General features: G+C 57.5%; 3 protein-coding genes across 4 annotated transcripts in view; 2 read left to right on the forward strand and 1 right to left on the reverse strand.

Annotated features, from left to right (window-relative positions):
- The first annotated feature begins 321 nt into the window (after window positions 1-321).
- On the forward strand, window positions 322-4,644 carry CCDC103 (coiled-coil domain containing 103). 2 transcript variants are annotated; one of them, XM_061443248.1, is made up of 4 exons: window positions 322-388; window positions 723-886; window positions 1,897-2,029; window positions 3,989-4,644. In XM_061443248.1, exons 2-4 carry the CDS (start codon window positions 744-746, stop codon window positions 4,460-4,462), a joined length of 750 nt encoding a protein of 249 aa, XP_061299232.1. In that variant the 5' UTR covers window positions 322-388; window positions 723-743; the 3' UTR covers window positions 4,463-4,644. The 2 variants fall into 2 exon arrangements, with proteins under 2 accessions (XP_061299232.1, XP_061299231.1); XM_061443247.1 differs by lacking the exon at window positions 322-388 and having other exon boundaries at window positions 571-886.
- A 654-nt stretch (window positions 4,645-5,298) lies between these two features.
- Window positions 5,299-6,637, forward strand: FAM187A (family with sequence similarity 187 member A). Its single transcript, XM_061443253.1, has one exon. It carries the CDS (start codon window positions 5,321-5,323, stop codon window positions 6,557-6,559), a length of 1,239 nt encoding a protein of 412 aa, XP_061299237.1. The 5' UTR covers window positions 5,299-5,320; the 3' UTR covers window positions 6,560-6,637.
- A 2,376-nt stretch (window positions 6,638-9,013) lies between these two features.
- Window positions 9,014-10,257, reverse strand: part of GFAP (glial fibrillary acidic protein) — a 7,013-nt gene continuing 5,769 nt past the window's right edge. The window contains exons 8-9 of the mRNA XM_061443241.1: window positions 9,701-9,786; window positions 9,014-9,055 (exon numbers count right to left, since the gene is read on the reverse strand). Coding sequence (XP_061299225.1) covers window positions 9,014-9,055; window positions 9,701-9,786 — 128 coding nt within the window. The remainder of the gene's footprint in view (window positions 9,056-9,700; window positions 9,787-10,257) is intronic.

Consider the following 10,257-nt stretch of genomic DNA (forward strand, 5'->3'; position numbering starts at 1 on the left):
CGCGCGTGGCTGGAGCTCGGCTGGGGGTGGCGGGGCTATCGCGATAGAGCGAAGGTTCCTATTGCCGGCAGCCTGGGGGGGGCTGTCGCGATAGAGCGAAGGTTCCTATTGCCGGCAGCCTGGGGGGGGCTGTCGCGATAGAGCGAAGGTTCCTATTGCCGGCAGCCTGGGGGGGGCTATCGCGATAGAGCGAAGGTTCCTAGTGCCGGCAGCCTGGGGGAGGGCTGTCGCGATAGAGCGAAGGTTCCTAGTGCCGGCAGCCTGGGGGAGGGCTGTCGCGATAGAGCGAAGGTTCCTATTGCCGGCAGCCTGGGGGGGGGGGGCTGTCGCGATAGAGTGAAGGTTCCTGTTGCCGGCAGCCTGGGAGGTCTGTCGCGATAGAGCGAGGGCTCTCAGTGCCGGCGGTGCCCGTGGCTTGGTGGGGCTGTCGCGATAGAGCAAAGGTTCCCAGTACCGGCAGCCTGGGAAGGCTGTCGCGACAGAGTTCCCTGTGCCGGTGGTGCGCGTGGTTTGACTGGGCTGTCACGAGAGAGCGAAGGTTCCCAGAGCCGGGGGTGCGCGTGGCCTGGTGGGACTATTGCGATAGAGCCTCAGGGACTGGAGGTGCATCAGGGCCTCGCGGAGCTATCGCAATAGGAGTGGCGTCCCCAAGGCAGGACTATCACAATAGGAGTGGGGTTGTCACGACAGGAGCGCACCCAGGGGTGTCCCTGTCACCCGCAGGTCGCTGAGCTCCATCCGGGATGGATGCGGAAGGGGCCGTGGACCCGCGGGCGCTGGAGCGGGAGCTGCAGGCGGCGGTGGCGGAGGACGAGCGTCGGGACAGGGAGAACGCGGCCAAGCTGCGCGCCCTGCGCCAGCGCCTCCCCTCCTACGAGCAGTTCAGGTCGGACGGGGACCCCCGGGGGGAGTGGGGGGGGTCCCACCCCAAAGGGCTCCGTCAGCACCGGGCGCTCCTGCCCTGGAGCCGAGCACAGCCGCAGGGATGGGGTCTGGAGCTCCAAGGGCTCTGGAGAGAGGAGGTCACTGCGCTTGTGAGCGCCCCAAGCCCGGTGCGGGGCCCCGGGAATCACAGAGTCCTGGAGTCAACCGGGTGGGAGAAGCCCTTTAAGCTCATCCAGTCCAGCTGCCAAGGCCACTGCTGACCCATGGCACGAGGGCTCGTCTCCACGGGGTGTGAACGCTTGCAGGGATGGTGTGCAGGTATTGTGTGCAGTTCTGGTGTCCTCAACATAAAGAGGACATGGAACTGTTGGAACAACTCCAGAGGAGGCCACGAGGATGAGCAGGGACTGGAGCACCTCCTGTATGAAGACAGGCTGGGGAAGTTGGGGCTGTTCAGCCTGGAGAAGAGAAGCTGCGTGGAGACCTCAGAGCAGCTTCCAGTGTCTGAAGGGGGCTACAAGGATGCTGGGGAGGGACCCTTCATTAGGGACTGTAGTGACAGGACAAGGGGTAACGGGTTAAAACTGAAACAGGGGAAGTTTAGATTGGATCTAAGGAGGAAATTCTTTCCTGTGAGGGTGCTGAGGCACTGGAATGGGTTGCCCAGGGAGGTTGTGAATGCTCCATCCCTGGCGGTGTTCAAGACCAGGTTGGACGAGGCCTTGGGTGCCATGGTTTAGTGTGAGGTGTCCCTGCCCATGGCAGGGGGGTTGGAACTGGATGATCTTAAGGTCCTTTCCAACCTGAACTATTCTACGATTCTATGGTGACTCCAGCACTGCCCTGGGCAGCCTGTTCCAATGCCTGAGCACCCTTCCTCCAGTCTGTGTTCACTCTGCAGCCGGTCCAGGTCGCTATGATCCAAACTGAGAAATTGCCTCAGAGAAGAAGCTTGAAGCCTCGGAGCGTTTGCTCTTGCTAAGCATCCCTTGCCCTTCTTGTTGCCTGCAGGAACATCGTGCTGGCATCACACCTCAAGCCCCTAGAGAAAAAGGACAAGATGGGCCAGAGGAGGAGCGTGCTGTGGAATCCCTGTGCAGCCCATGCCAAGGCACCGCAAGCCAGTGATGTGGAAATACCCCAGGTGAGAGAGATGCTCTCCAGGCCTTTATCCACACCTAAACATCACTCCAAAATAATTTGGGGTATTCTCTTAAAATGCATGTTATTCAGCAGTATCTCTACCCATGAGCAAGCCCTCAAAGTCCCTGGGAGCATTGGTGCTTACATAACCACAGGGCTCATCCTTGCCCACTGCTTTGTGCCTGAGAAGAGCTTGCACCAGCTGCCTCAAGAATCTGCTTCAACCGTGTGGGAATCCAAGGCCAGCTGCAGAGCTCCCAGTGCCCTGCCTCTGGTGGTGGCCAGGAACAGATTCTTAGGGAAGAGTGCCCTCCCTTGACTGCACTTTTCCAGCTGGCTGCGGTTTAGAGACCAGGAGCCAGGGTTGTGCATCTGGAGCATCAAGTTTAATAGCTACAGACCAAGAGCGTAGCCAGCGCTTCCTCATCCCGTGGTTTAACGATGGGAAAAGTGTTCTTTTGTTCCAAACCTGCTGCCTGAGGAGTTTGCTGGATGCTCCTTAGTTCTCCAGTTGTGTGAAATAGTGTCTAAACATCTTCTATCTGGGTCATTTGTGATTGGAGTGGCATCTATCCTGCCCTCACTGTTGGACTCTGCCCATGCTGGAATGTCCTGGTCACTGGATGTATAGACAAGGATGATTCCTGTGGATGATTCACATGGAGGCAGGCTAAGAAAGTTGGGGCTGATCAGCCTGGGAAAGAAGGCTGTGTGGTGACCTCATAGCAGCCTTCCAGGATCTGATGGGGGCCTACAAGGATGCTGGGGAGGGATTCTTCATTAGGGTCCATAGTGATAGGACAAGGGGTGATGGGTTCAAACTGAAACAGGGGAAGTTCAGGCTGGATCTAAGGACAAAGCTCTTACCTGTGAGGGTGCTGAGGTGCTGGCACAGGGTGCCCAGAGAAGCTGTGGCTGCCCTGTTCAAGGCCAGGTTGGACACAGGGGCTTGGAGCAAGCTGCTCCAGTGGAAGGGGTCCCTGCCCAGGGCAGGGGGATGGAACTGGATGAGCTTTAAGCTCCTTTCCAACCCAAACCATTCCATGATTCTACGATTCTCTGATTTTTTTGACACTGAATCTAATTTGCCTGTTTATTATGAGATGTTTCTGCAACTCCTCTAGGCAGCTTTGTGTTTTCTTAGCATGAGCAATGATCTCCCCAGAGCAAATCCTGTTCCTAATCCCATTAGCGCCTGGGCTCTGATCTCCAGGGCTTCTCCAGTTTGTGTTCCGACACAGCCTGATGTTGCTGGGCCTTGTTCTTGCTCTCTGGATGAAAGCCTAAACATTTTAATGCTCCTTCAGTCTGTGTGTTAGTTACAGAAGTCGGCGGTGATGAGTTCAGCCGTTCAATTGCATGTTGTATAAAACAGGATTTTCTTTTATCTGGGAATCCCACATTGAGCTTGGCTCTCTTGTAGCGCAAGCTCTCTGCCAGAGACCCCTATGAATGCAGTCTGTTACAAGACAGTGGGGGAGAGCCATCTGCGTCTTTTCTGGGGGTTACATCTTACCTCTTTCATCTCTTTACTCCTCTGATTTGCCTCACAGTGCTCGAGGTGGAGCAGAGCTTTCTACTGAGCTACCCTGATCACCAGGAGCTCCCTTCCCGAGCAGCAGTGATGGATCCGCAGCAGGCAGCATGTCTGGTTCTGGTTAGGGTTGGGGTCACTCCGCTCTTGGTCTGTTTATCCACACCACATTTCATGCCTCATCCATTCTTCCTTTATTTTCTCTGAAGTCCTCTGGTTTCTATGGGGCTCGAGGAACCCCACAGAAACCAGAAATGGTAGTTCCTTGTCTTTATGTTTTGCCACCCCACAAGCTTTATGCAGCCCTTTGTGCTATAAGCGCCTGTTAAAGACATCTCAGCCATCCACAGGTTGTTCGGGGCCGGGGGGAGGAAGGATGCAGATCATCAGTGGGAACAAAATTGAAGGAACTACTTTTTCTTTCAGGAACTGGATGGACTGCCTGGAACCTCTGCTGAATTTCACAGAGATTGGCGCAGATGCTTAAAAAGCAGAAAACTGAAATACCAGTTTCTGCTGGCGCTGGGAGGGGAGGCCTTGGGCAGAATCTTTCAGGCTGACTTGGGCTATGGCCTCCTGGGTGAATTTCTGACGGTGCTGGCAGAGAATGTCTGTCATGAAGACAGAGATGCCATCCTTCAGATCCTACAGAGCCTTTCGGGCACCAAGCGCTTCGGGTTAAACCTGGATCTTCTGAGTGAGCTGGAGAAGGAGAGCAGCAGGGATTTGTTTAGGAAGCTGCGGAGCATGAGCAGGGGGGATTGGACCGCCGGCCATCCCAGCAGCACGGCCGGCTGCGAAGCAGAGCAGGAAGGCAGCCTCATGGATGCCAGCTTGCAAAAGGAAACCGAGGAGGAAAGGAGAGTGCTGGAGTTGATGAAGTGTTACCAGATCAACTGAAGGAGCAGAAGCACCAGAATCGTGCAGAAATAGAGGGCAAACAGAGGCTCAAAGCTTGACTTTGGCATTGCTGTGTGAGAGGGGGATAAATCGGATACTTCTGGAGCACTGCTGTACCTTTCTCTGTACCTGGGAGCCACCCAGAGCAATAGTTCTGCACAAATAAAGGTTGGTTACTGAGAGGACTGCGCTGTGATCTTTGGGGCAGGGTGTCCTCACAGAACAGCTCTGTGAGAGTCTCTTAGATGCAGGGGGGGAGTCTCAAACATTACCTGTGTGGAGGGGCTTTGGCACACAAAGCCCTTGGAAAGCCATCAGGGAAGATGTAAAAGTCTAACTACCATGTTTGAGACCTCTTCTTCTGGGCTATGGAGGTCATCTGCCATCAGAGGAGGGTCTTCTCTGGGTTCACTGTACTTGGAGGGTTCAGAGCAATGATTAACATTCACTGCAACTGAGACTTTCAAGAAGATGGTGGCAATTCCCCTGTTGCCACCACGCTCCCCATTGCTGCACCCCTCCTCCATGGCTGTGCTGCACAAAGGAGCTGCCAGCTCATAGTCACAACACTCCAGAGCAGCTGGGAAGAGGGAGGGTTCTAGAGCCCGTGTCCCGGGGAACAGCCTGCCCCAGGGTTGTTCAGAGGGCTTCCCAGCAGGTACTGGGCTGGAATGGGATATTTCAGCTGCTGTTTGATCCCTGCTATCAGCCGTGTGCACTGAAGGCAGGGGGTCATTTGCAAACCCCATCTCGGGCCAGCGAGCTGGTGCGTGCATCGTCCCTGCCTGGCACTGACACTGCTGAGGCTTCCTGCCCTCCCTGCGGAGGACGTGGGGGCTGCAGAGGCTGTGCGGTGCGATGGGGACAGGGCTGCCGGGAGCTGCTCTTCTCCTCTGCCTGGTAGATGTTCTCCATGCTTTTGCGATTGAAGAGAAGGGAGATGTGTTCAAGAGAATGGCTTGTCCTGCTTTCCTGATGTTCGACAACGCCGCTTACCTGGCTGACATGACCTTCGAGCTCCCTTGCAAGTGCAAGCCTGAAGGGGTCTCTTCTGTCACCTGGTATTTCCAGAAGAACATGGGCAGCCGTAAAACCACGGTCCTGACGGACTTTGCTGGCAATCTGATCGTGGACTCAGGCCACATCCACGCCGGCAGTGACATGCTGAAGCGTTTCAGCATCCGGATGTTCAGCCTCATCGTCTTCCGAGCCCAGGCGACAGACTCAGGGCACTACCTGTGTGGCACTAAGGAAGGGGACTTCTTCTACGGCTACGACGTGGACGTGCAGCCCACCAAGTCCATCGTGGTGGCTTTTGAGGACAAAGGCCAGCACGTCCAGGATGACCGCACGGGGCAGCTCATCAACCTCTTCACCACCTTCTGGGACTGGACTCGGTGTGACCGCTGCGGGGTGAGAGGCGAGCAGCGGCGGATCGGGCTCTGCTACGTGCAGACAGCCCAGCTGCACCCCCGCTACCGTGCTGCTGTGCCCAACGTCACGTCCTGTGGCTCCAAGGCTGTCCCCGCTCGCTTCCAGAGCATGAGCCACCTCCGAAGCCCCGAGGTGGCCATCCGAAGCTGCGTGACCCCTTGCCGGACGGACGAGGTCCCCGAGGAAGGTGTGCAGACCATCTCCAATATCATTTCCAAGCTGGGTAGGAAGCCCTGGCTGCCCCATGTCCCCACCCAGTTCCACAAGCAGCCCATTGGAACCGACCTGATCATCGCGTGCCCAGGAGCCCGGCCTGAGCATGCCGTGGCCTGGGACAAGGACTCCGTGCGGCTCTACCTCTCCCGCTACCTCGTCCATGTCAACAAGACCATGCGGGTCTTCATTGACCACGGCAACCACCTGCACATCCAGCGGGTCCGGAGCAGGGATAGAGGCACCTATTTCTGCTGGCGGGAGGGCAAGATGGTGGCTGGCTTCCGGCTCAGCGTGTTCCACCAGGTCCGGCGCCGGCGCTCGCTCCAAGACCCCGAGACCATCTACGCCATGCGCATCATCGGCATCAGCTACATCATCATCAGCATCCTCTTCGTCGTCATCCACGTGTGCCAGTGCTGCTGGCGGGCGCTGAGGGGCCCTGTCTGAACCCAGCATCTCCAGCACGGCCCCAACGGGACACTCTTACCCCTCGGACCATTTTCCCATTGGAAATTCCTGGTGTTCCGAGCAGGAATTCGGGCAGCTGCTCAGCCTCCCTGCTGGGTCCAGAGAGTGATGGAGAGGCCCCAGTGTGGAAAACTCCTCGTGCTGCAGATTGGCTTAGCAGGGACACGAGGGGATTTCACACCAGCACCGTTTGTTCCTGGCTCTGCTGCTGGCTTCTGGTGGGGTTTTAAGCTCAATATAGTCCCTTCCAAAAGAGTTCCTGGAGTTGGTGCAGGATCCTCTGGCCAAGCTCTACAGAGTTCTCAAAACACATCAGTGATTTATTAGAGCTGGGTTGCTAAAAGGCTGCTAAAACCACGAATCAACCCATTTAAATCCAATTAATCCTGGCTTTCCTTACCCTGTTTGTTTGCTGAGAACTCGGAGTGCCAACACTTCAAACTGTTCAATGCTCCTTTGAGCTCCCCAGCTGGAGCGAGCCCTTTCTGCAGATCCAGGTCTCATCAGTTTTTAGTTCCATTTCTGAAAAGTCTTGTATTTTTTTATTTATTTTTTTTTTTAATTTTTCAAATCAATCTGTTGATTCTCTGAAGAAATTTCTCTGGGTTTTGGTTGCTTTGAACTCCCCTGACTCAGCACCAGCTTGGGAGCCAATAGTTACGCCTGACACAACTACCATGCATGGCCTCCAAAGAGGATGGCATCTCCACAGGGTTTCGGTGGCCTGGAGCAGGACTTCCTCATCACCCGTGCTTGAGGATGTGGCTGAGGGATTTCGGCTTTCCCAAGAGAAACCCCTCTGTCCAGGAGGGCAGCATCCAGGCTCCCTCACAGGTGTTGGCCCATGAAGCATCGGCCATGCCTTGGGGTACAGCACCGAGCTTGTGTCCCCCGATGGCTTTGAACTCAGTTTGAGCTCCCAAAGGGCCTTTCCACCCCGACTGATCCCATCTAACTCACAGCCCTGGCTGTGGAGAGGCGGTTGCAGGCAGAACGTGGAAGCAGAGCACTGGGTTTAGCTTTATTTCTCCTCTCAAGCTGCTGCGGGCGTTAGTGCATTAATTCAGCAGCAACGTGGGCTGCAAAGCTCCAGCTCGCAGGGGACTGAGCCCCCCGGGCCGCCACCATCCCACCCCCGATGCCAAACCCGGGCAGCACCCATCTCCTGAGGCATCTGCCCTTGGGAATGGCCTTTGGTGTCGGCGGTGGCAAAGCATGCTCAGCGCCGGAGCCAGGGGACGAGGGGGACGGAAGGGAGGAGGGGATGGCATCCGAGTGGCATCCCATGTGCTCACCCCAAAGGGCTTCCAGGTTGTTGCTCCTGTGTTAGGTGGCATCAGGGCAGGTTTTGCTCGTGGTGCAGGTGGGTGTAGGGGCTGCAGGGGAGCACCAGGCTGGGTGATGGCACGTGCTGGTCCGGGGGGGGAGAACAGGAGTACAGATGTGGGGACAGAGCCACGTGGAGCCCGAGGACAAGGGATTCCTCCCATCCCATCCATTCCTTGAGTGCCCGCTCTGAGGGCAGGCTCAGGCTCCATGCACTGCAGGGATTGACTGGGGCAGCCCCAATCCCAGTCCCCGTGGCTCCCAGTGGGACAGGCAGGATGGGGATGGCTCCATTTGTCCTTCTCCTGTCACCCCCCGCTCCATTTTCACCTGCCTGGGACCCCCCCAGGGCCATGGGTCACCCCTTGCCGTGAGTCCCTTGGGACGGTTTCTCCTCACCATGATCATAGGGAACGGTGGTGGTGGACACCCAATGCAGGGCAGGTCTGTGCCAGGAGAAGCCCTTGTGGCCACCCACCACTGCTTCAGCCCCACAGAGCAGCCCGGACACCCCAGCATCCCATCCTCATCCCTAGGAATCCCTCATTATCCTCATTTCATTCCCCTTTAACATCATCCCGACAGCACCCTGCCTCTCCATCCTCCTCTTCCTCCTCCCCATACCTCTTGGCTAAGCTCACCCCATGCTTGGTGATGGGGAAACGTCCCTGACCAGCCGGTACCTTGCACCCTGCAGCCCCCCAGCACCAAGGGTGCTCAGGGTCCGGATGCACTGGGGAGATTTGGGGTGACCTCCCAGCGCAGGCAGAGGGCACCAAGGTGGGATGCAGGCCCCAAATCCACCAGCCCCTCCATGCCATGGGAATGTGGTAGCATCCCTATTGGGAATGTCAGCTCTGCCCTGTTCTGTTCACCCCCCTTGGGTACTGTCCATCCCCAGCCAGCCGGGTGCTCTGCTGGGAGCCAGCTCCAAGCAGGGTGTCAGCAATGTCCCTGGGCAGGGGAGGATGTTGGAGATACAAGGGGTGGATGGGAGGGAGATGTCCCCACTGAAGCACCACCAGCTCCTCCTGGGGCTCCCTCGCAGCATAGGATGGGACCTATGGAGCTACACCTACAAGCGTGCGGCTGCTGCAGGCACCCGCTCTACACCAGCTCCTTGGGCTCCTGCTTGGGCTCCTTCAGCACCTGGAGGCAGAGGGAGGGGCACCATCACCCTGCACCATCACCCTGCACACCATCACCCTGCACCATCACCCTGCCCCATCACCCTGCCCCACCATCACCCTGTGCCATCACCCTGCCCCACCATCACCCTGCCCCATCACCCTGCACCATCACCCTGCACTGTCACCATCACCCTGCCCCATCGCCCTGCCCCATCACCCTGCCCCATCACCCTGCCCCATCACCCTGTGCCATCACCCTGCCCCATCACCCTGCGCCATCACCCTGCCCCATCACCCTGTGCCATCGCCCTGCCCCATCACCCTGCACCATCACCCTGCACCATCACCTTGTGCCATCACCCTGCACCATCACCCTGTGCCATCACCCTGCACCATCACCCTGCACCATCACCCTCCACCTGGCTCCAGCTGAGCCTGCTGGGCTCTGAATGAGCCTGGGGACAGGGATGGTTTCCCCTATGAGCTGCCAGGCTCGGCTCCACCACATCCAGAGGCAGCCCATGCCCTGCTCTCAGGGCACTGGGATCACCAGCTCCTGGGGCTGAGGGATGGCAGCCCCATGTGCGTGTCCCCTTGGGGACACCCCATGGGAGGCAGGGGTGGAGGGGAGGCAGCGCGAGTGACATGGATGAGGAAATCCCACCCCTCCATCTCTGGTCTCCACAGTTTTGACCACGATGCTCCTCTTCACGTGGGCTTCTGACATGGATTTAGTGTCCAGGCTGGTCTCTAGGGCACATGGACAGGACATGGCAGTGACCCAGTGCCCGGGGTAGAGCCCTTCCAGCCATGCTCAGGTGGACAGGCCCAAAGGAAACACATTGGGCTGGAAATCCCTAAACCACCTTGGGACACAGCTGCCCTGGGGACATGACCAGTCACAGGGACATCCTGTGGGATGCAGCTGAGGATGCAGTTGGCCTCGGGGATGTGCTTAGCACTGAGGAGGGAGCTGGCTTTGGGATGGGATCAGCTTTGGGGACACAGTAGGCACTGGGGACATGTTTGGCCTTAGAGATGGGGTTGGCAATGGGGACATCGTGGCTTTGGGATGTGATTTGGACTTGAGGACAGGGCTGTCCGTGAGGACACAGCTGGCACTGAGGAGCACAGTTGGCATTGGGGATGTCATTGGCACTGGAGACACAGTGATTTGGACAGTCCTGGGGACATCACTGGCCTTGGGACAGGCTCAGCCTT

The sequence above is a fragment of the Pezoporus flaviventris genome, unplaced genomic scaffold (assembly GCF_033815535.1).
Source record: "Pezoporus flaviventris isolate CSIRO_AGI_PZ_B2104156 unplaced genomic scaffold, CSIRO_AGI_Pfla_v1 ptg000324l, whole genome shotgun sequence".
Classification (NCBI taxonomy): domain Eukaryota; kingdom Metazoa; phylum Chordata; class Aves; order Psittaciformes; family Psittacidae; genus Pezoporus; species Pezoporus flaviventris.

Coding starts and splice junctions, on each gene's coding strand:
- FAM187A (XM_061443253.1), top strand. CDS start 5,321: ATGGGGACAGGGCTGCCGGGAGCTGCTCTTCTCCTCTGCCTGGTAGAT.
- CCDC103 (XM_061443248.1), top strand. CDS start 744: ATGGATGCGGAAGGGGCCGTGGACCCGCGGGCGCTGGAGCGGGAGCTG. Junction 887..1,896: donor CCCTCCTACGAGCAGTTCAG/GTCGGACGGGGA, acceptor TGTTGCCTGCAG/GAACATCGTGCTGGCATCAC. Junction 2,030..3,988: donor GTGATGTGGAAATACCCCAG/GTGAGAGAGATG, acceptor TTTTTCTTTCAG/GAACTGGATGGACTGCCTGG.